At 39.4% G+C, this 25,434-nt stretch overlaps 1 protein-coding gene across 1 annotated transcript; it reads left to right on the forward strand.

Annotated features, from left to right (window-relative positions):
• Nucleotides 1–213: 213 nt before the first annotated feature.
• Nucleotides 214–21,782, forward strand: RHAG (Rh associated glycoprotein). The gene is made up of 11 exons (XM_021691933.1): nucleotides 214–370; nucleotides 10,891–11,074; nucleotides 11,665–11,815; nucleotides 13,830–13,977; nucleotides 14,082–14,248; nucleotides 15,967–16,104; nucleotides 16,708–16,829; nucleotides 20,563–20,636; nucleotides 20,958–21,031; nucleotides 21,444–21,572; nucleotides 21,750–21,782. The coding sequence occupies exons 1-11, from the start codon at nucleotides 214–216 to the stop codon at nucleotides 21,780–21,782; spliced, it is 1,377 nt and encodes a 458-aa protein (XP_021547608.1).
• Nucleotides 21,783–25,434: the final 3,652 nt, after the last annotated feature.

Below are 25,434 nucleotides of genomic sequence, written 5' to 3' on the forward strand. Positions count from 1 at the left end.
TGTTCTTCGAACTAGCATTTTGAATGATTTGATTACAGAGCATAATTCTCCCCAAGAGGTGGGTGTTTTCACCAGTCTTGCCCATTTTTTTTCTTGCAATGTCACTGGCGTTAAACATGCAGCCTAATTCCACACACAGAGCAGTCCCTCCGTTCTTATCAACCTCCCACAGCTTGTGAAGCCTTCAGTGTGCCTCTGTCCTGTGCCACAAACATGAAGCTCTTATTCCCTCTCATGGCCATTGTACTGGAGGCTTTCATGATTGCTTTATTTGGATACTTTGTCAAGTATGAAACGGAGCAGAACACTATCCAACAGCTCAACAGCACCAACACAACAAAAGTGGACAGATCCCTTGAGTTACATCCTCGTGAGTAAACAATCTACTTCTTATTATACATTTTGGGCTTTTCAGATTGTGAACCCATTTGGGGGACTTAGAATGTGAAATCTTTGAATTCTGTAACCCCTTGACCTCCACACTGGAACAACTTACAGAATTTGTGATACTTATGAGTACTAAGGGTATTATAAGTTTGTGCTGAGGTATCTGGTCTATGGCATCCGGTCTCTGTAGTTAATGTGTTTGGATAGAATCTGTGTCTATTCAAATACCAGCGTAAGAAGACAAAAATTAAAATAATTGATGAATCTTTTGTGTTACCTACATCTGCTAAATGATATTAATTTTCCCTTAAATTGATCCCTAGTTCTGCAAAGTATAAACATATCACCCCCCCCAAACAACAACAACAACAAAGAATCTAAGAGAGTAGAAACAGAGTGGAATATTGAGAAAGGAGCCTAGACTTCATGTGGGGGCCCTAAGGTATAAGAAGTGGTATTAAACATGATATTGGAAGTAAATGGATGTACTCTGGGTTTTATAACATTCTACAAGGGAAGCAGTTTGTGCCTCTGCAATGGGAAGAAAAGTGTAACCACCTAATATATTTTAAAAGCAGAATCCTTCCCTGGGAATGGTAACTGAAGAAAAGAAAGGATTTAGTTTCAAGTTTGATAGGGAAGGCAGTGAAATAGTTAATAAAACAATAATAACTACCGTTAACTGATTGCCTATTTGGAGCCAGGCATATTCATTACATCATTAACCAGGGAGGGAGATGATAATGCATCCCTATTTTTTTTTAAAGATTTTATTTATTTATTTGACAGAGAGAGAGAACACAAGCAGGGGGAGTGGGAGAGGGAGAAGCAGGCTTCCCACCGAACGGGGAGCCCGATGCGGGGCTCCATTCCAGGACCCTGGGACCATGACCCGAGCTGAAGACAGATGCTTAACAACTGAGCCACCCAGGCTCCCCTTATTTTTTATTTTTTGACAGAGAGAGAGACAGTGAGAGATGGAACACAAGCAGGGGGAGTGGGAGAGGGAGAAGCAGGCTTCCTGCAGGGCAGGGAGCCCGATGCGGAGCTCGATCCCAGGACCCCGGGATCCTGACCTGAGCCGAAGGCAGACGCTCAACGACTATGCCAACCAGGTGCCCCACAATGCATCCCTATTATAGACATTGGTTTTTTTTTGTAAATAAGGCACACCTAATTTTATTATTTATTAATTGATTAAATCATTTAAAATAATAGCAATGTTTATGACAGTTCTTTGGCATAAGTCTAAGCTTTTAAAAAACCATATGACATTTGTTCTCCCTTTCCTCCATTTTTTGAGGGGGTTTATATAATGGGGAGTATTCTCAGGCAGACATGATGACCCTAGAGCCACCTGATGACTCAACCATATTATCCCTGGCTAAAATATTTTGTAGAATAGCCCAGAAGCTACCTGATTGTGCTTATACATATACATTTTTCCTACATTTTCTACATTTTCCCCTACATTTCAAATCGACTTACACAAAACTTATGTGACAGCCTAAATCATTAGAGAGAAGATTATTAAATATTTGCTTGTTAAGAAGAAGTGTTCACGTCCAGCAGGTGCTTGCCTGGTGCCATGTGTTGTACCAAGTGCCAGAGTCAAGTACAGGGAAGGCTCTGCTCCTGCTTAAGGAGACCACGGCCTGTTACAGCAGTTCTCAACTGCAGGCTGGTGGAAGTTACGAGTTTTTCACAAATAAGCAAGGCAGAACATTAACTTATATTTTAAGTCAGGTAGATACAGGTTTATTCATCCCTCTTGCTTGCATTCTGCTGGGCTTTTCTGAATAGCAGAGCAATGCATGCCGTCACACAGACCATCCCCAGGTATAACCGTGGAAGTGTGTGGTACGCCTGAGCATTATGTTTCATGCCATGAATGACTCCGTAGACACTCATTTGAGAAACAAGATATACTCTGTGGGTTTGGGGCCCTCATGGCACTTAGCAAAGTACTGGTCACTCTGCTGAGGCAGATAGTTTTGGTTTGTTTTGGTTTGTTTTTTAAGATTTCATTTATTCGTCAGAGAGAGAGAGCACAAGCAGGGCGAATGGCAGACAGCCGGAGAAGCAGACTCCCCACTGAGCAGGGTGCTGGATGTGGGACTCGATCCCAGGACCTGGGGATCATGACCTGAGCCTAAGGCAGACGCTTAGCCCGCTGAGCCACCCAGGCGTCCTCAGGCAGATGGTTTGACAAGGAATGAAGTGTGACTGTGACAGTCAGCTAATTCTTGCTAACCTGTAAACAGAGCAGAGAAAAGGAGAGTTTAGGGAGAAGGCCATTTGAGGCCCGTCAACATTTCAGTAGAAATTCTACAGACGCACATCTTTAATATCTATGGGACGTTAAAGCCACAGCCATGATCTTGTTATACTCTGTTACATTACAATCCACTGGTGTCACACTTTGAGTAGTTGTTACCTGTGTGTGATCTTGTTATGTTATACATCAATCATTTGAAAAATATTAATTCACAGTTATGCAAATATTCCAAACATTGACATACCTCATCATATAATAATGAAAGAGGTACTTGTTCATACCACCAGCCATCTCACCAGAAAACCCTTGAGAGGTATCAGGAAGCTGATAAGCTCACAGTGAAAGACACAAACTTTCTAAAATACTGATTTTTTTTTAAAGACAAAAGGTCTTCCTGGCGACATATACTGTTGATTCTTTTCCTTGAAATGACAGCCTCACTTCATTCATTTTTCAGACAATGTCAATGCCTGTCTGAAAAACCATAGTTTATGTCAATCTCTTATTTCAAGTAAAAATAGAGTTCCATGAAAAAAACCTGCTCATTCAGTTGGTACTCAAACAGTAACAAAAGTGCTTTGTTTCTGAGATACCCATCATGTGTCAGCAGGACTTTATGTGTAATGGCATTTCCACACACTAATTCCTACAAAATATTAAAAAGACACATATAAGAAGGTCAGTAGTTAGAGTAATAATTTTTGCTGCTTCACCAGAAAATTCTTAATTAAAACCTGTCTTTGTTTTTTTTTTTTTTCCCTGCAAGTAAGTGGTCATTAAGAATACCACATAAGATGGTGACTAACATAACATAATAAAATAAAATTAAAAAAAAAAAAAAGAATACCACATAAGAGACTCTTAGCTCTAGGGAAGAAATGAGGGTTGGCGTAACTGGGTGATGGGCATTAAGGAGGGCACGTGATGTGATGAGCCCTGGGTGTTATATGCACCTGATGAATCACTAAATTCTACCTCTGAAACTAATAATACACTATATGTTAACTAAATTGAGTTTAAACAAAATATTAAAAAATAAAAAAGAGTACCACAACCACCAGCGTGATTTGGTGCTACTGCTTTCATCCATGCTAAAGGGCTCATAAGTTTTACATACCTTTGTTTCGTCATCTCTGGAAATACCAACACAGTGAAAAAGGCAAGTAACACCATACAATTATCATGAAAATAGTTGTCACCTTTCAGACTCCCTGAAAGTGTCTCCAAGACCCCCAGATGTGTGCTGATCACACTTGGGAACCACTGAAGTTATAGGTAAGCTGACAAAGGATCTACATGGCACTAGACATTATTTTATGAATTTCAATACCAGCAATAGGTTAAGTACAATGACTTATTTTTAAAAATCTACACATAAGAATGTGTTTCTCTATTTACTCAGATATTATTCAGCTCATTTGTTACCAAAAGAATTAGCAGATCTAGATATATGTTACAGGCAAACAGTAACTAATTTGCGCAGTGTAAATGATTCCTAGGGAATTGCTTGCTGTTATTCTAAGTGTTACCTGAAATTGTTTCTATTCCTGAATTAACATACTGTCTGTGGTTGATAACCTAACAATAAGGTATCAGCCACCAGTAGAACCCTGTCTGTTGCCTTTGATTGAATAGTTTTTGCATACTGGAAAGGACTGGAAGCAATGAGCATAAGTAGAACCCAAATCCTAGTTTCTAAATACCATTCCCCACTCAGGGGCTCATTGGAGAAATTGTTGGTTCCAGGTCAGGGTAAAGAAAGCACAAAGTTTGCCAAAGGTATAAAGACTAATGGGGATTCGCCAAAAGAACACAGGATCCTGCTTGAAGCAGCACCAACTAGACAAATTGGGGATAAATGGAGAATTAAAAATAATAATGATATGGTGGATAGTAACCTATTGAAATAAAGATTTCTTGCTGTCTTCTATCCTTTAGGATAGAAGTGATATCCTTCACTTCTATATCCTTTTTAATGGTTAAGGACTGGCAAGGTGTTTGCCAGGCACACAGCTTATTGCTCTTAGAGAGTTCCAGCCCTTTGAACCACTGAGATTATATTCTGGATACAGTGATATATCCAGTGATACAGGATATAGTGAACTCATAGAAATATTCCCCAAAGAGGGGGAAGGGGAGAAAGAGGAAGCTCTTCCTTATAGAAGAATGCCAACTAATTAATATAAAAGGAATAATAGATATATAAAATTAGAATTTTGAAATTAAAAATGTAATAATTGATTCCAGCAAGGTTCTTCAATGAAAGCAAAAACCATTAGGTAAAGTTACTGGAGAACACATGTCTGAAAGAACTGCCCTACAGACTGCTTATAGTTTACAGGGCAAAAGGTACATTTATGGTGAAGAGATCTGGCAGAACAGTCTTAACCACATGTTCAAATTCACCATCACTAGTAATAGGACAAACAAATTATGTGCCACCTGGTGTGGTGCAATGGGAAGTACACAACACCACCCATAGAATATTCTTCCCAGAATATTTAGTCTCATTCTAACTATGGTGAAACAGTCAAACACATCCAAATTGTAGGACATTCTACATAAACGACAAAACACCAACAACAATAAAAAGCATGTGCGAATGTCCACAATAGCCAAACTGTGGAAAGAGCCAAGATGTCCATCGACAGATGAATGGATAAAGAAGATGTGGTATATATATACAATGGAATATTATGCATCCATCAAAAGGAATGAGATCTTGCCATTTGCAATGACGTGGATGGAACTGGAGGGTATTATGTTGAGCGAAATAAGTCAAACAGAGAAAGACATGTATCATATGATCTCACTGATATGAGGAATTCTTAATCGCAGGAAACAAACTGAGGGTTGCTGGAGTGGGGGGTGGGGTGGGAGGGATGGGGTGACTGGGTGATAGACACTGGGGAGGGTATGTGCTCTGGTAAGCGCTGTGAATTGTGCAAGACTGTTGAATCTCAGATCTGTACCTCTGAAACAAATAATGCAATATATGTTAAGAAAAAAAAAAAAGAAGAAGAAGAAGAAGGTAGCGGGAGGGGAAGAATGAAGCGGGGGAAATCGGAGGGGGAGATGAACCATGAGAGACGATGGACTCTGAAAAACAAACTGAGGGTTCTAGAGGGAAGGGGGTGGGAGGATGGGTTAGCCTGGTGATGGGTATTAAAGAGGGCACGTTCTGCATGGAGCACTGGGTGTTATGCACAAACAATGAATCATGGAACACTTCATCTAAAACTAATGATGTAATGTATGGGGATTAACATAAGAATAAAAAAAAAAAGGAGGATAAAAGTGGGACCTGTCTCATGGGGCTGTGGTAGGCCCTAAGTCAGTTATAGAATGGGCTAGCACATAATAAGCATTCAATAAATGGTAGCGATTGTTACTTCAAAAAAAAAAAAAAAAGCATGTGCGAGAACCTATCTAAATAAAAGACACATGACAAACCAAAAAATATATGAAAGTTGAGTGGTTAATGGGTTAAAAATCCTATAAAAGAACAATTTGGGGACAGCTGGAGAAATTTCAACATAGCTTCTATATTAGATAATATTATTGTATCCATGTCATATTTCTTGGATGTGATGATGATGTTATGGTTATGTAGGAGAACGTCCCTTTCCTTAGGAAACTCATGCTAAACTGGTGGGGCAAAATGTCATTCTACTTTCAAATGGTTTAGGGAATATATACATACATATCTGAAGAGAGAGAGAGAGAGAACAAACATGGAAAATATTAACAACTGCTAAATCTAGGTGAATAGTACATATATTCATTGTGCTATTTTTCTAAATATGTGAAATACGTGCAGTTAAAATATTTGGGAAGTGGGAGAGGAAAGAAACCACCCTAAGGATACTTTTCTCTCAGAGAGGATGAGTTCAGAATATAATCTCAGTGGTTCAAAGGACTGGAACTCTCTAAGAGAAATAAGCTATGTGCCCGGCAAACACCTTGCCAGTCCTTAACCATTAAAAAGCAAAACAAAAGGGGCGGCTGGGTAGCTCAGTTGGTTAAAGGTCTGCCGTCAGCTCAGGTCATGGTCCCAGAGTCCCGGGATGGAGCCCTGAGTTAGGTGTCCCTGCTCAGCAAAGAGTCTATCTCTGCTTCTCAGCCCCACCCCCACCCCTGCTGGTGCTCTCTCTCTCTTTCTCTCTGTGAAAGAAATAAATAAAGTCTTTTAAAAAGCAAAAACAAACCAAAAGAAAGAAAAAAAGAAAGAAAGAAAGAAAGCTGAACAATTTCTCATTAGCCAGCTGAACAAGTTTTACCACTTGTTCCAGAAAAACAATTTTTCTAAATAAGAGCCTGACAGTCCCAGTTAGACGAATCCTCGGGGACCGTCCTCAGTGATCCACTTACTCATGCATAACTGAGGCACCTCCTGAAAAGCTACAGGTGCTGGACTTTCTGCCAGGGCCCGATTAGGGACAAGCCACGTCTGGATTCCCACTTCCACACTTGAATTCACTTTCTCCTGAAAGAGTGCCTCATTGGGAGTGCTCGCACAGTATTTGGATAAATGACAAGCAAGCACACAGAGTAACAAAACAGACAAGCACATAAGCAAATGAAATAAAATAAGAGGAACATGCACGATGTTACAGCTATGACCGGTAATACTGTGCAGAAGACCTGATTCTTGAAGGGCGTATAGAAGTTTCCCAGGTCAAGAAGTGTTGGGTTTGGGATGGAGAAGACATTGGGGGCAGCAGACATATACAGGAAATACAGGGGAAGGATGGGTCTGTTTCATTCGTTTGATGGTGGTGGTGGTGGAAAGTGAGTCGGAATCCATCATCTGCATTTTAAGCGTGTTGAGTTATCAGGGTTTAGGAGATACCCTCCCGCAAGATAGAGATGGAAATAAAACAGAAGATACCAGCTATTGTCACATTTTCTCTGGAGACTAAAATTCTCTCTTGAGAATATCTGATTTAGACAAATCTTGGCAATTCTTAAAACCTGTTGGAAGACTTCACAAAAGTTCAACCCCCTTCCCTTACAGAGAGGACACTCACTTCATTCCTTGAATGGCAGTCTCACACTATAGAACTAAACTCATGGCCCTCTCTCTAGTCCCCACCCACAAATTCTTAGAGCAGGATAAAAGATGATATAGAATTCTAATTGTTTATAGATCTTTCTTATCCACACTTTTTATACAGAATCATTATCTGTTAAGAGCTTTCACAACTTTATGAACTCTTCAGCGATTGAAATAATAGATGAGGTTCTTAAGCCCCCTTGTGGTGAAAAGCAGTAACAATTTGAGGGGAAAAACTATCAGAGCACACTTTATATATACGGTCACTTATATTTCAAAACCCAAAACAGGTTCACTAGTTGACCGTTGCCCATCATCAGGTCACATAGAATCCCAATCCCCAATCCCAAAGTTCCCTGGGTAGATAATGAGATGACGGTGGGCGTCCAGAATGCTGGCATAAGTGAGACTGTCACCGATCTGAACTAGAAGACTGTGTGCAGCATTCTCCTCTCTGCTACTTCCCTCAAAGGCACTGACAAGGGACAATTTTCAGAAATCTATTCTTTCCTTTCTCATCCTCCTCATACTGCCTTTTTGGGGAAGTAGCTCCAATGTACAATAAAATGGCCAAAACTCTCATTGCATGGATAGGGTTGCAAGAGTGAATGACACTAGTGTGTGCCTGAATCACGGTAGGTTTGGACTGTTCTCATTCTCTTTATTCTTTCATTTGCTGCCTTCATCCAAAGTTAGATTGGCTTCTAGGCCACCAAAGGACCCTACTGGCTCACTCTATGATGCAAACTGTATCTATCTGTCTTGTTATTTGTCATAGAGTAATACCTTAGGATAAATCCCCATGCCTCCAAAAGCTCTTCAAATGCCTGCAGAAAGCCTTTGAAATGCTGGGTACCTTTGGAAAGTCAACATCTTCATCCACTTCTGGGTGGGATCACTGTCACAGATTAGCTTATCAAATTTAATTTGCGAAGTTTAAAATTAATGTGGTCTGCAAGTTGTGTCAGGAGAGAAGGTCAGGAAAGTTCTGCAGAGACGAATGAAGCCCATAAAGAAGGTGCTACAGGTTAAGCTCCCCAGGAATCAGACTTTAAGACAGACATTAGCCTGAAAGAAGTTTAGTAGGGAGTGCCTTAAAGATCAACACCTGTAGCAAGAAGATTTGCAGGGAGAAACCCCACAGGGTATCCTGAGACTGGGATTGTCTCGCTTCACGTGGTCCTTCCCTGAGGCCAGAGGATGCTCTTGTGAATCAGTCGCTGGATACAGGCTACCCCAGGGAAAGGCAAGAGCATTTCCCAGAGAGAACTGAGAGCTTAGGGCTATCAACTGGCAACACTCCCTACAACCAGGGGAAATAGAAAGAATAAGTTCTTCCTTTCTAAAAGGGGTATCTGGGGGCGCCTGGGTGGCTCAGTTGGTTAAGCGACTGCCTTCGGCTCAGGTCATGATCCCAGGGTCCTGGGATCGAGTCCCACATCGGGCTCCCTGCTCAGCGGGAGGCCTGCTTCTCCCTCTCCCACTCCCCCTGCTTGTGTTCCTCCTCTCACTGTCTCTGTCTCTGTCAAATAAATAAATAAAATCTTAAAAAAAAAAAAAGAAAATGTTACTCTTTTAAAAAAAATTAAAAAAATAAAAGGGGTATCTGGGCAGTGTATGACAACATCTCTTACAGTAGACAAACCTGAGTGGTGTGGTCTCCCAACCTCAAACACACTGTCTCCCAAGCCTGGTGGTAGAACAGAGGGAGAAAGAACCAAGGGGTAGTAACATGTCCTTGAGTGCCTGCGAAGCCAACACTCTGCCTTGGTTATTTTTACATCCATCCCTACTGTGCTCAAGGCATGAAGGAATTGGCGGAGTCTGGCCTGAATTCAAATCCTAACCCCACCCTTTAGGCAAATTAATTGGATTCCAACATCAGTTTCCTCTGAGATATATTTTGGGGGCATGTTCTTCCTCATGCCTATATCCACCTAAACCCCTGGCCACAATGGTTAGTAGTAATTTGACTTTAAATGTTTTATTTTTTCTCTCTGGTTTTATATTTGATCTCGGTTTGCTTTGTGTATCTGTTAGGTTGAACCACAAGAAGTTGCCAATCATTGACTCATTTTCATTGATAATTTCAATGCAAAAATTTCCATTTCATATGGTTCAACCAAATACATGTCTCACTAATGAAGCTATACCTTTCTTGAGGGAAAAGCCTGTGTTCCCACTATCTCATATTTGAGCATATGTTTTCTTTCTTTATTTATTTTTGATCATATGTTTTATTTATAGTGCTTTACTGCATACTCTCTCCCACAGAGGTTATCCCACGCAAAGTACCTGTGTGAAACAGGGTCTTTTCAGTATTGCAGATGAAAATACTGGATCTCAGAGAGAATAAATCCCTTGCCCAAGGTCACATAATCATGTACTAGAACTGGGGGACCTTAACTTAATTTCCAGACACCAAGTAAAATATTTGTCCCTCAAGAGGATATGGCCTTTTTTTTTTTACAGTGGCTTAGAAAGTGCTAACAAAGACATTATCCTATTGGACTTGAATACTGATGGGTTTCCAGGGCTGGTGCTGTTATACAGATTTGTATCTGTATAACAAATAAAGACTGTAGCCCATTAATTTAGTTATTATTGCCTCTTATCTTATATGCAGATTTTTATGTCAAATCCTGGGGAGCAAAAGGTGACTATGTCCTAATCCCTTCAACCAAGAAACTCATAGTCGAGTGCAGGAGATGAACACCTCATCAAGGAACTATTACCATATTATGCACACTAAATAAATGCTAATACAGTGTGGCAAATGCTGAAGTTGAAGTATATGTAGAATGCTGTGTAAAAGACAAGAGGAAATACTAAGTTTCCCTGGGAGAACTGGGAAAGTCTGCAAGAGCGGGTGATGTTTGCACTGTGCTTTGCAAAGTTTTCCTCAGGTGGAAAGTAATGGAAAACTCTTGAGATATGAGAGCACATGGTATTCCAAGAAAAGGCTCAAATATTGAACAACTTGCCCAGAGTCTCACAGCTGGTAAGCAGTCAGGTTGGCACTGGAGTCTAGTCTTTGGCTGCCCAGTTAATGCTCTCCCTTTGCAGTGTTTTATATAAAGGATGTAACATTTAATAAATGGGGTATACTATGATGCAACACTTCCATCGTTCTTCCCTAACACAGAATTTTTTTTTCCTTTTTTTTCAGTATTCCAAGATGTGCATGTAATGATATTTGTTGGGTTTGGCTTCCTTATGACCTTCCTGAAAAAATATGGCTTCAGTAGTGTGGGCATCAATCTACTCATTGCTGCATTGGGCCTCCAATGGGGCACTTTTATTCAGGGGATCATGCACCACCATGGACAGACAATTTACATTGGAATCAAAAAGTGAGCATCCCTTATTTTTCAACCATTGTGTTTTCAGAGCAGTTGTTTCTCTGCTTGGTCTCTTGTCAGTCAGCCTCCGAACTAGCCAGCACACTGTCTCGCTAAGACAATAGAAGATTGTTGGGATTCCAGGATGTGAATCGACACCTCGCTCTACTGAGCCGGGTCATACTTTCACGTCTCTATCCTCTCTGGTTTGACTTTAAGGACACGAGAACTCCCCTTTCATTAAAGGTTATTCCTTCCAGCTACAGGGAGCAAAAATCCTCCAATAGCTTTTTTTCTACATGACTATATTTACATTTTGAAATGTAAACACTGTAGAAAGTAATTCGTTTATCAGATCAACAAAAATAAAGAAAAACCTAAATGAGATCAAGAACAGGTGGGTCAAAATAAAGGAAATGCTGGAGCAACCAGAATGTATGGCAGATGGCAAAGAGGAAGGGGAAGGAAGTGAGAGTGTGTGAAAGGGTACCTGGGACGAACACCTGATGGGGAGGGGCCCTTGCACGCTGGATAAAGTGATGCTCACAGTTGTATGTTGGGTATGCATTATTCTTGGACGTATTCTTTCTTTTTTCCCTCAGCATGATAAATGCAGACTTCAGTACAGCCACAGTCCTGATTTCTTTTGGAGCTGTCCTGGGAAAAATAAGTCCAGCCCAAATGCTGATCATGACAATAATAGAAATCACTGTCTTTGCTGGCAATGAATATGTGGTTGGTGAGGTATTTAAGGTAAGGATTAGAGGGTTTATACTTACTAGCTTTGGACATCAGTTCTGGTTACACCTAAAGGATGCCCACTCTACCTAGGGACAAACGTTGGTGAGCATGAGAGCATAGCAAGTGTAATTACACCCATCACTTATTTGAGTGCCTTTGGTAAACCAGGAATCTTATCAACATTACCTCATTTCATTGTCACTGCCACACTATGACCCAGGTATTATGTTGTTACTGTTACACAAATTACAACTAATGATCACAGATGCTGAAAGACTGGCCCAAATCTGGATTCAAACCTAGATTTTTCTAACTTCACAACTCTTCTTATTACATTATATTTCCTATCAATGATCAATTCCTATGAAATTTCAACTATTAGATGACTAGCCCTTTCTTTTTTTTAAATATTTTATTTATTTATTTGAGAGAGACAGACAGAGAGCACGAGAGAGTGTGAGACAGAGAGCCCTAGCAGGAGCGGGGGAGGAGCAGGGAGCCTGGTGCAGGGCTCACAGGACTGGGTCCCAGGACCCTGGGGATCATGACCTGAGCTGAAGGCAGATGCTTAACCGACTGAGTCATTCAGGCGCCCCTGACTAGCCCGATCTAAGGCTTTTGTTAAAGCCTAGATCAAATTTCTTCTCCCCCATGAAAATCTCATTGATTCCCCTCAGGATAATCAATTGAATATTTCTGGGTACTTCCCAGTATTTTGCTTGTTTCTATTGAACATCTAATTCCACAGCAAATATTTTTTAAGTTTTTATTTAAATTCCAATTAGCTAACCTGCGATATATTAATTTATTAGTTGTAATAAAGTGTAATATTAGTTTCAGGTGTGCAGTGTCATGATTCAACACTTCCATACATCACCTAGTGCTCATCATGACAAGTGCCCTCCTTCATCCCCATCACCTATTTCACCCATTCCCCCACCCACCTCCTGCTCTCTCAGCAGAAAATGTTTTTGAAAACTTTCTAGGTGTCATGTGATGGTGAATCTGACAGACAAAATAGTTAATGTCCCTGTCTTTATAGAGTTTACAGTCCAGTGAAAGAAGAAGACATCGAATAGAGAATTATATATCACCTACCCACCCGTAAGCACGTGCACGCACACACACACACAAATAATATTATAAATTGCAATACATGCTATGAAAAATAAGTGCAGGGGGCTATGGGAGAGCATAACTGGAAAACCTAACTTAGATTGTGGAATCAAGGAAGGCCTCTCTGAGGAAGTGACAGTTTAGCTGGACCTGAAAGGTACATAGGAGTTTATGAAGTGTGAAAATCTTAAATAAATCAATAAGTCTGTATCATTTTCCTACCTTAGTAAGTATAATAGGAGCTATGCCTCAGGTTTGGCACTCCAAACGTTCCCTCTTGGGGTAGGAGAATGTAGAAAACTGGATCAAATTCATACAGTGACCTGAAGAGGGACGTAAATATATTGCTTCAAATGAATCTTGGACCTCAGCTGGTTTTCACGTCATCATATAACACAGTGAAAAAATATGGGAAAGACCCAGGCTTTTTAAAGCTTCCAGTCTTTGAATTGTAATTAAATGCACCTTTACTGTAATGTCAAATGAATGCAAAGAGCATCTTTCTTTTGAAACAAATGCAGTGCATAATATTTCACTAAGAATTTCCCTAACCTAGAGAAGTAACCTAAAATGAATTGAATGTCCACAAAGACCTAGCACTTTACAAACATGGCCTCAACACAACTATATTTCCTACTTTCCAGAAGCAGAGATCCAAAGAAGTATAGTAATTTGTCTAAAGTCACATTGCAAGGAAGTATCTGACCTAGCATTGGAAGTCAGTTCTGTGTGTCTCCAAAGCCTGTATTTTTTTTTAACTTCACTATCCTGTTTCATTCTTTCTCTGACATATCCTTTCCTTCTTTTAATTTATTTTATTGTTTAACCAATGAAGCAGTTCTTTCATTGACTTTCCTCCTGTAGTGAGACTCAGTTTCACCTCTTATAACATGAATGTTTTGCCCCTCAGGCCTCTGACATCGGAGCATCAATGACAATCCATGCTTTTGGGGCCTACTTTGGCTTGGCGGTAGCAGGTGTCCTATATCGGCCAGGCTTGAGATGGGGGCATGAGAAGGAGGAGTCTGTGTACCACTCAGATTTGTTTGCAATGATTGGTGAGTAGACATGAACTTGCCTGATTCAGTACCCAAGGCATACTGCCTCCTCTGGTCTGTCTTCCATATCCAGCACTAATATCCCTTTCTGTGGTTTACCGCAGGGACTCTTTTCCTATGGATGTTCTGGCCCAGCTTTAATTCAGCCATTGCTGAAACTACAGAGCAACAGTACACGGCCATCGTAAATACGTACTTCTCCCTTGCTGCCTGCGTGCTCACAACCTATGCATTTTCCAGCTTCGTGGGGAAGAGAGGCAAGCTCGATATGGTCAGTGCACATTAACCACCATGGAAGCTTCGCTAAGTGACACTGATGGTTACCCAGATGAGTAGGTCATTTCTGCATCACTGCTGAGCGGCCACAACAAATCACAGCACTGCAAACCTTGCAGAATATTTTGAAAATAATGTTCATTTGTTTCTTCATCAAATTTGTATTGTGGCTAGTCAAAAAAGTGTTCTGAAGGAATTTACAGCCTACTAGGGAACATACTCATGCAAAAATCAAAGATTTGAGGAATATTTCTTTAATGCTGGAGCTGACTGTCTCCAAGGTCTTAGAAAATCTTCCTTAGAAACAGGACTTGCAGGGCACCAGGGTGGCTCAGTCATTAAGCATCTGCCTTCGGCTCAGGTCATGATCCCAGGGTCCTGGGATCGAGCCCCTCATCGGGCTCCCTGCTCCTCGGGAAGCCTGCTTCTCCCTCTCCCACTCCCCCTGCTTGTGTTCCTGCTCTCACTGTCTCTCTCTCTCTCTCTCTGTCAGATAAATACATAAAATCTTTAAAAAAAAAAAAAAACAGGACTTGCGAAGAATAGAAAAAAAGAGAATGGGGGGAGGGTGCAAGTTGATTCTGTTTTTGTAACTGCAAATATTCCTCTCAAAGAAATTACAACTAAAGGCAACGTCAGATCCTGAATAAAACTCTGGAAAATTAAAAGGACATTAGTGGGAATACCGATAAAAAGTCAAATAAGACCTTTAATAGTATTCTATCAATGCTAATTTCCTGGTTCTATGACAACATAAGATGTTAACCTGGGGGAAACTGGATCAGGGATATATGGAAACTCTGCAGTATTTTTGCAACTCTTACATGTCTAAAATTATTTCAAAACAAAGCATTTTTTTTAATCCTCCCAAGTTGGTCTTTTGAGTTTCTTGCCTATGAACTAGAGAAATGTCTGTGAAGGAATAATCCACACATCAGCTGTTGTTCTTTTCCAGCCTGAGGGAGGAAAAGGATATTGTAATTTCTTCAAGCATAGCTATGGACATGGATTTCAATGCTGTACAATTTGTTTAATGAAAGAAAATTAAAAACAAGAAAAGAAAAAAGAATTCATGTACAGCTCAGTCCTCTCTTAAAAGTAGTGATGAGCTTTCCTCCTCAAGCAGAACAGCCAGAACATGATTCTTCTGAGGAATTCTGATAAATGGCAATTGGTTATTCTTTCCACCATCTTCAAATGTTCTCAATACAGTGACATTTGTGAAAGCTGTTGTCTTTCATGTATAATGTCGCATTTTGGTATCTCTACATTCCCTCTTTGAATATTGGAATGTCATGGACTCCACAAAGTACACAGCAGCCACAGACCTCTTTTGGTTCATGATAACCACAAATGCATTTCCAAACTGAATAAATAGACATACCACTACTAGAATAATTACATTATATGCACCCAGGCCTTCCGTTACAACTTCTTTGGTTTTCCTCTCATTCCTCGCCAAACTGGTCTCATTAACCTGATCACTCAGTCACTACCAAGGAACCCCAGCAAGAAAGATATCAAATGTCAACTGCTTGGAAGAAAGGCCTTCTGTCATTACAAAGAATCTTCTTTTAAAAAAAAAAAGAAGCAGTAGCCCTTTGAACTGAAGAATATACCATAGAGTCCATGGAACCCTAGATAGATTGCTTCATTCCTTCTGAAGCCTGCCTCATTCAGCTCACTTCATTCGTGTTTCTGTGCTCCCCACAGGTTCACATTCAGAATGCAACCCTGGCTGGAGGAGTTGCTGTGGGGACCTGTGCGGACATGGAGATTCAGCCGTATGGTGCTATGATCATTGGGGGCATTGCGGGAATTGTCTCTGTGCTTGGGTTCAAGTTCCTGACTGTAAGTATGACAGATGCTCTCAGTCAAACCTTGAATCTGTACCATCATCTTCTCACATCCTTTTATAAAAGGATTAAATCCTTTTATCAGCTGATAAAATCCTTTTATCAGCACCCCTCCTTGTTTGAGGGTCATTTCCCTTCTTGTCAGAACTACCCCTCACAGTTCAGTGTTCAGTGGTTCCTATTCTTCCTTCACTTCTTCTGTGTACCAGGAAAGAATCTGATATTATTAAATTATTAAAAGAATTAGTGTGACTTGAATGCTAAGTACTGGTGTTACTTTCCTCAGGGCAGTTTCATTAAAGTTTTTGTTGTTGATGATATTTGATTGTTTTGTAAAATGAAGGACTCTGTGTCCTGTTAAGGGAATTTAGAATATCATCATTAGGTCAGAAGGAGGAGGACTTGAAATCACTCACCTTCAAATCCATCTACTAAAAACTGACATGAGTAATTCTGCCACCAACATATTTGGATTCTTTGACTTAAGTGGGTTTTAGATATAGATGGCAAAAGGGGCTACAGATAAAATTTTCCTGCATGGTCATTGACTTCAGTATATCTAACAAAATAATAAATCTTCCTCTTTTTACATTTTTAGCCATGTCTTACTGAAAAACTGAGAATCCATGATACATGTGGTGTTCATAACCTGCATGGCTTACCTGGTGTGATAGGAGGCCTCGCAAGCATTGTGGCGATAGCCTTGGGAGCATCTAAGGGGTGAGTTAAAGAATGGGTTTTCCTGCACCCTAAGGTCCGATGACGTTTTATCACACTCTTGGAGGAATCTGCTAATGAGAAAGTTTTTTCTTTAGCAATCCAGGCCACAGTCATAAGTATGGTCCTTACTGAAGCCAAAAAGATACAACTAGGAGAATAGAATTGGATGGGAAGGTGTGTCTTAACTAATGTTATGAATGGTGGCTGGTTTTTGTTTGTTTTAATTAACAGTGCTAATTTAAATATTTCTAACAGGCAAGTGTCTCCTCACAGATAGGGCAACTTGATAATCACAATCTGATTACAGTAGGCTTACTCTTTTAGTTGGTATCACCAAAATGGAGGAGGGGGCATCTGTGATGAGAGGATCAGTCATTTCCTACGATCAGCACAAAGAACAATGAGTTAGCATAATGTGAAGAGAAGCGGATCTGGATAATCAGAAGCCCAGCATAGGCTCCGGCTTTGCTATTGACTAATAATGGGGTCTTTGACAACTCACTTAGCTCCTGTGGTTCTGTTTCCTCTTCTGTAAAATGAGGTTGGATACTTAGGTTTATTCTCTAAAAATCCCTTCAAGCTCTAACAGACCTGGAATCTTCCCAGAGGGGGCATAAATGTTTAAATGGCCGGAGGAAGAACAGTTATCAGTCAAATCCAGGACAACAAAAGTGATGTCAAAGGCCATCAGTTGTCACTTTTAGGTAACAAGGTGGGGACAATTTGATATGAAAATCATCCATGCAAAACAGCTAGGAAGATCAGAGAGTCCAGATAAACTCAGGGATTAAGGAAGGAGGAATCAAAACACTCAATTTTTAAAACCCATTGAAAGCATGAAGAAAAGGTGAATATGTTTGAAAATGTCTCAAAGTGACTACTGGCTAGAGTTGAATAATTTGAAGAGAAAAATCTCTTTAATTTTCACAGATTAAAATTCAACTCTGTTGAGATCAGTCATGATAAATATTTGAAAAAATTTGTTTAATCATATTTTCTACTGAATAGAAAGTTTTCTTCCACTTTCATGTCTAGAGCTGACCCGTTTCTTCTGTTTGTTTTCTTTTTTTGCCCCCTTTGCAAAATTGGAGAACAACCCCAGAAAAAGCCACATTTTCTTGCAGCTCTCTCCAGGACCTAACATGCTGTTGAGACCAAACACTAACATATTTGAATGCAAATCAAGCATGATAAAAGCCTGAGTCCATGAGCTCAATTCCTAAGTGCTATGGTGTGTAAACACTCTTAAGATGTGCCTTATGATGAGAAATAAAGGAATTCTTGAGCATCATGCCTGCACCAGTTCCATGGACGCAATAAAACAAGACTATCTAGCTCTCACAGGCTGGGTCTCACTGGGTGGCCAGATTTGGGGTAGGTTCTGCGGTTGAGAGTCTAGTCCTTGGGTATTCAGGCTGAGCAGCCACTTCTCAATGTGCTCAGGGGGCTTTGGGGGTGGGGGTGGATGAGGAGCTTTGGAAGACCTAGTCACATGGGTGGAATTCACACACGTCTCACACACCAGGCAAAATATTTCGGCCAAGAGCCAAGACTATTTACTCAGATGTTTCTATTCAGAATACTAAAATGCAAATCAGGTTTCTTGGTAAGCATAGAACAAGGCGAAGTAAGGATTCTTAAAGGACATCTGTGCACACTATGCCAGCCTAATTCTAATAATGCGGTTAATTTTGTTAAACCTCCTGTTTCCCAAGCCTGTTTTATCATGGAATACTTTTTATCAAAAATATCTTTTAATATTTTGGAAAAGATTTTGGCAAATTCTGGTAAAATTAATAGGCCGTTGACAAAAGAAAAATATCAAATGAATAAATATATATTAAATATTCATCCTCACTAGTGATCAAAGAAACGCAAATTAACACAAGTTCCCAATTTTTCAGTTATAAAGTTGATAAAGATTAAATGAATAATAATACTGAATGGTGGCTAACGTAGAGAAATAGGGATATGAATTTCAAAAAGTCCTTAAGAAGTGTATAAACTTTCACTAATAATTTCATTTCTAGATAGGTTTTTATTTTAGGGAAATTATTGGGCAAATTCATAAGCATGTTCATAAGAGGATGTGTTCTCACAACATTTTAAAAAATATGAAACATTGGAAGCAACCTAAGTATCCAACTTCTAGAACTATAATTACAGTATATTTTTACACTGTAGCACTCCATAGCAATTAAAATTGTGATCCAGGTCTACATTCACTGACATCAAAGGACACTTAAGGATTAATGGGAAAATCAGTATTATGTGATTGCCTTTTTATAAAAATATATGTCTTTATTTTACATTTTTATACTGATTAAGACTTGAGGGAAATTAAACTTTTTCTCTTCATTTTCTGGATTAATGGTTTCTCATATTTTTACAATGGGCATGTGTTACCAGTACAATTTTTTTCACATAGTAGAAGAAATTTAAACCCTTCAAATAAAAAGAAAAAACGGAAATTTGAGTTTAGTGCATTCTTCTATAATTTTTTTTTTTTTATTTATTCATTTGAGACAGAGAGAGAGAGAGCAGGAGCAGTGGGGAGAGGCAGAGGAAGAGGGAGAAGGAGACTCCCCACCGAGCAGGGAGCCCGATGTGGGGCTCGATCCCGGGACCATGGGATCATGACCTGAGCTGAAGGCAGACGCTTAACCATCTGAGCCACCCAGGCGCCCCGAGTTTAGTGCATTCTTTCCCTTGGATGATGAAGATGAAACACCAAAGATGAAACACCAAGACACTCTCATTTTCCATTTGTTTGCCTTCCCATAATCACACTTTCAGTCCTTCAGCAACTATTTTTTTTTTAAAGATTTTATTTATTTATTTGAGAGAGAGAATGAGAGACAGAGAGTACATGAGAGGGGGGAGGGTCCGAGGGAGAGGTGGGCTCCCCACCGAGCAGGGAGCCCGACGCGGGACTCGATCCCGGGACTCCAGGATCATGACGTGAGCCGAAGGCAGTCGCTTAACCAACTGAGCCATCCAGGCGCCCCCCCTTCAGCAACTATTTATGATCTGCCTGCTAAAAGTGAGGTGCTGTGCTAAGGAGGTATTCACATTCCTAGTCCTTTTGTCACTCCTATAACAATCATGCATTTCAATAGCTTTTTATGACCTTCTTCCATTCCCAAATATTATGAGGCATTTTTTTTACTAATTTTATTTTAAGGTAACTATGTCTAAGATGACTTACAGATTTTTTTTCATATATTCAATAAGTTGTCTTTACACTATGTGCTAAAATTAGCTTTTCTGATCTTATTGATTTTTTAATTAAATTGCAATTGTTCCTTTTGGGATGGGGTGAGGAAAGATGGCCACTCATGTTCATTTTGTACATTACTGCATCCTCAGTGCCTAGAAGGGAAGGTGGCACAGAGTGAGTACTCAATAATTACTTGTTGAATGAATCAGATGGGGGATGAGAACCTGATGCCATATTTTTAGAAAATACTAAACTCTTTCTAAGGAAGATCTTTTCATCATTCCTGAAGAAAAAGGTGATTCTTGCTTAAGTGCTTCTAAGGACTTTTTAACATTGCTCAAGAATTTCAAAGAAAATAAAAATACAAAATAAAACAAAAATTGCAGTTGAAGTGTTCGTTTGCTGGTGTAATGCTGCTCTCTGGCCTGAAGATGGCAAGCATCCACTCCCTCAGGAAATGAGATTTGTTGGCTGGTATCCTGGAAAAACAACACTTTTCTTTTGGCTTCCTAGGTCTAGCATGGTCATGCAGGCAGCTGCCCTAGGTTCTTCGATTGGAACAGCGATTGTTGGAGGGCTGATCACAGGTCAGGATGAAAAGTAAACACTTCCATGTGCCACATGTGGTCAGCGTAATAGATGATAAACATATCGACTGGTAAATTTGAAAATATTCTAAACTTCTGACAGTAAAGTAATCATGTAAGCTCAAGGGGATGATTTTATAGCTATATATATTTATATGTATTTTTTTTAATATTTTATTTTTAAGTAATCTCTACACCCAGTGTGGGGCTTGAACTCAAACCCCAAGATCAAGAGTCGCCCCTTATAGTAGTATTTTTATTACTATGCGAGTAAGTTTTCCTCTTCGCATCATAACGTGCCTTGTCTCCCTGCTCTCGTAGGTTTGATTCTCAGGTTCATTGTCCGTGTACAGCCAACTACAGAATTCTTCTTTGATGACTCTGTTTATTGGGAGGTACTGTACAGTGTTCTAAGACTGTAAATGATGACTATACCAGTGAAAGTTTTGCTCACACAAAGCCTAAATGTCTGTTTGGCATCCTTGTGATAAAATTGGATAAACTGACTAATTATAGAGAGAAAACTGAGACAATGTGTCCGGACAGATAAAATCAGAAGTTAAGGTCTTTTCCAAAGCAGAAAGGACATGAAGAAAAGACAGAATTTAGTAGGCAAATGTCCCTTGCTCCTCTGAGAGCAATAAAAAGTCCTCATAAATATAATAGGAATCCCAGGCAGTGGCATGAGATTTTATACCATATATATGAATAGGTAAAAACAGGTAGAATACGGAAGGTTGAAGAATCTCAGTGAAGAATCTGACAAGAGGTTTTTATGAATAACATAATCTTCTTTCTATCCTCCAGTTTCTACCTCTTTACTCCATTGGCATTTTCCCCAGATTATTTCCTGCAAAGCTTAAGAGGGATAGATATTTTGATGTGTTCAATGGGATTTTCAGGGAAAACAGGTTTGGTGAAGAGAATGTAGTCAGGGTGAGAGGGGTAAATATTTTTCTTCTTTTATTTTTCCCCAAGACAAACAATTGTTATTCCTAGTTCTTTCTAAGCTTGGATAATAATTATAGAAAATACCTTTTGTGTTTCAATACTAACCTCTGTCAGGCCCAAGTGAAAGAAACTATAAAGTGCCCTATCTTGTTTTCTTTAAAGGTCCCCATGGGGAAAGAAGTTGACGATGAATGAACATGATGGCCACAACCAGCCAGAACGTAAAGACTAAATATCATTCCTGTGCTTCAGCTTCCTTTCCCATTATCTAGAATCATGTTTAAAATTTTTAAAGGGCAGCATCCAACAAAAACATGGAACAGAATGGATAGGTCCTGAGCCCCAAATGTCCAGTGTGAAAAATCTTAACACAATCTGATGCTGTTTCTTGACACTCAATGATTGCTTAATTGAAGGAATGTGACTTGTAAAATAGAGGGTCAGATGGATTCTCTTTAGGACTCCCAGACTACTCTTGCCAGTGGGTAGGTACAGGGTGAACATTCCATGTTTCTTCTTGTATTTTTTTTTTCCCATAGAGGTAAATTTACAAAGAAATCAACACATCTGATTATGTCAGTTTCTTAATATACATACTATGTCTTTAATCCCAAAAGTATAAAACTAGAGCCAATAAAACAATATGTAAGAAATCTGTATAAGAAATATGAAAGAAATGTATTGCATAGAGCAAGAACATGATTGTTTTTGGTGGTGCTTTTTTGATTTAAAAATAGTCTAGTTGGTAATGCTATGTCTTCACTTGAATATTTTTATGCTTAATTCTTTTTGCATGTTTACTATTTGCAACAAGAGTCAAATGCTATCTGACCAAAGTCTGTTTTGTATAAAATTCCAATAAATTAAATGTTATTTTATTATAAGTTAAAACATTTGTCTTTGGAACTCCTTTCTTTGGTGCTTGGAATTCATTTTATTAACAAGCACACACACATACACATACACTCCTCATATTTAGTTCATATTCAATCCAAATAAATTGTTACTATGTGTTAACTACAAAATAATCAAGTTAATGTCTCACATTATAAGGTAAGTTTTAAAGAACTAAATTTTAGAAAATGTAATTGACATAGTCATATAAAACCATTTCTAGAGAAATACGATTTTTTTTTCTCTCTCTAGAACCTTTTAAGATTTTTATTCTATTTCTGGAGTCCTGGAATCTTGTCAGGATGTGTCTTTGTATCTGTGAGGAAATAAGCGCTGGTATAATTAACAGAACTTCAGTTACTAGATGCTAGGTATTAAAAATTACAAATAACAGTGAATTATTTAATATTTTATTCCTCTGGAGAAATCGTATAATTTATTTATAGATCCTAAGTATTTCATTAGACAAATAGGTGATTTCTTTCAAATGTACGTCAGAGTGTCTTTCACATGGGTTTTTGAAGTGTGCTTATGTTATAAAATCCACTATCCCCAGTCTTGCTGGTCATCACAAAGAATCGTTTTCACTATCCAGATGTCCAGAGACCCCCTCATTCCCTGTTGACCATAAGGCAAAACTCAGAGGGTCTTGGGTATACACAGGTGTTGTTTTTTTAAGTCTGTAATTGTGATGTGCTTAGGAACAGGGTTGTGATAGCCATTAGCCCTTGGCTTGTGAACACTCTCTCCTGCCTTCCTGCAATGCAGTTCTTATAAATGGTAGTCTTATTTTAAAATTCTGAGTTAATGGTCTTTTTTTCACAATAGAATATGTCCTTTTTTATCTGTTTTGCCTAGAATTTGATGAAGCATTTTAATTTGAAAATTTGAGTCTTCTTCTGCTCAGATAGACTTCCTTCTACTTCTTAGTGGCTTCCTCATCTCATCTGTTAATTTTTCTTTGTCTAGCACTCCTGTTATTCACATGGGAAGTCTACTGGATCTGTTATCCAAATCTATGGCCTTGCCCATCTTTATTTCATTTGTTTTAACAGAGATTTCTGTGCTCCTTCTATTCATCTATTGATTTGTTTGTTTGCTTGAAAATCATTGTCCATCTTTATAGATGCAGCTAAATTTTGCATGTGTCTGTGCGTGCAATGCTTGAATCTCCTTAATTGTTCTTACAATTTTGTTTATTGGGGAATGGGGTGCATTTTTGTTCAAGATCAAGTTAAAAGTCTAACCTAGCTCTGTCAATAGTTAAATAACATTTTTTATACCTTATCTGTTCCAAAAAACATTTCTGATACCAAATAATACCATTGATACTAATAGACTGATTTTTAAGTTCTACTTGGATGATTAGTTTCAGGAAGTTTTTGTTATTCTTTGTTCCTATCTAAATCTGAAAGACTGACCGATAATGTTTAACTACAATTTCAGACAATGTGGTGAAAGCAGAGATAATTTCAGACTTCCCAGCCCTTGCTTCCAGTCTTTACTGCCTATTGTATAAGATAAGAGCTCTGCTGATCTAGGGGAGGATTTCTGCAATAGCTTTATGTTGTTAGAAGCCACTTATTTTGTGTGTCTCTTGAGTCTCTTCATTCTGGGTTCTGGCACCGTTTTGGCTGGTTGTTGAATTAGTTTGTCTCTTCCCTGGGGGGTTACGTTCCAGTTGCTGAGGTACCTTGGGTGACAGTAATCTTGATAATGAAGGGAGGCACAGCAATCTGGCGATGTCAGATATTTGCCAGAGTGTGGAAATAGAATTCCCCTAATGAGAGCTTAAACAAAGCCTCTCTGTTCCTCAGTCTTTTCAGCAGGCCATGTTTGGTGTTCTTCTAGAACCAGGGCCAAAAAGGACTCAAAGCATCTGCTAAGCATTCCTGCAGCTCACGGGGGACAAGGGAGACCCACTGTCACCTCAGGAACGCTCAGTAGGGAAGATAACTTACCATTCCCTGGGAATTCACAAACCTCTGCAAACCAAGAGTTCTCAAATCTCTACCCCTTGGGTCTCTGCCACCTGCCTCCAAATTTTCATCAAACACAGAAGAGGGAAGTTCTCTATCAGCTTTTCTTTCCCCCTTTGAATCCAAGGTCTTACATCCTCCAGTTAAACAGCAGGTCTGGTTACTGCTCAGCTCAGGACAGGTCCTATGGTTTGATTAGAGATGTAGGATGAAGAGTGCCTGTCTGGCTCAGCCGGTAGAGCACGTGACTCTTGATCTCAAGGTCATGAGTTCAAGACCCACATTAGATGTGGAGCCTACTTACTTAAAAAAAAAAAAAAAAAAGAACTAGAATGGTAGCGTACACAAAGTGTCATAAAGAAGAGAGGGGAACCTAAATAAAATTAAAGGAAAACTTGCCAGAAAAACATAAATAAATAAACAAAACATATGGTTAGGTAAAGAGTGATTTAAAACTCAATTCTAGGGGCAGCTGGATGGCTCAGTCAGTTAAGAGTCTGACTCTGGGTTTCAGCTCAGGTCATGGGATTGAGCCCCGAGTTGGGCTCCGCACTCAGCATGAAGTCTGCTTGAGTTTCTGTCCCTCTGGCCCTCCCTCTGCTCTCTCCCTCAAATAAATCAATAAATCTTTAAAAAAATAATAAAAACAAAACTCAACTCTATTGAAAGTAAAGCCAACACTCTCTCACCTAGACACCATTTGTTCATGAAATGAAAGATTAGAAGTCTCCTCAATCCACTCTCCTTTCTTCTTTTTGAAAAAAGAAGTTGTTGCTGTGTGTATATTTATGTGGATGTGGGTTGGTGGAATAGGTCAGCTGGGGAGAGTATCAAGTGAGAGGAGTTAACAAATTCATGAACTGTCAGATCTCTCTAATCTGTATTTTATTTCCTAAATCACCCACTTCTATCCTGTCTACCCCTAGATCTATGTTCTGTCCATTGGGGGGGGCGGGGCACAAAATCCAGTCTTT

The sequence above is a fragment of the Neomonachus schauinslandi genome, chromosome 8 (assembly GCF_002201575.2).
Source record: "Neomonachus schauinslandi chromosome 8, ASM220157v2, whole genome shotgun sequence".
Lineage (NCBI taxonomy): Eukaryota > Metazoa > Chordata > Mammalia > Carnivora > Phocidae > Neomonachus > Neomonachus schauinslandi.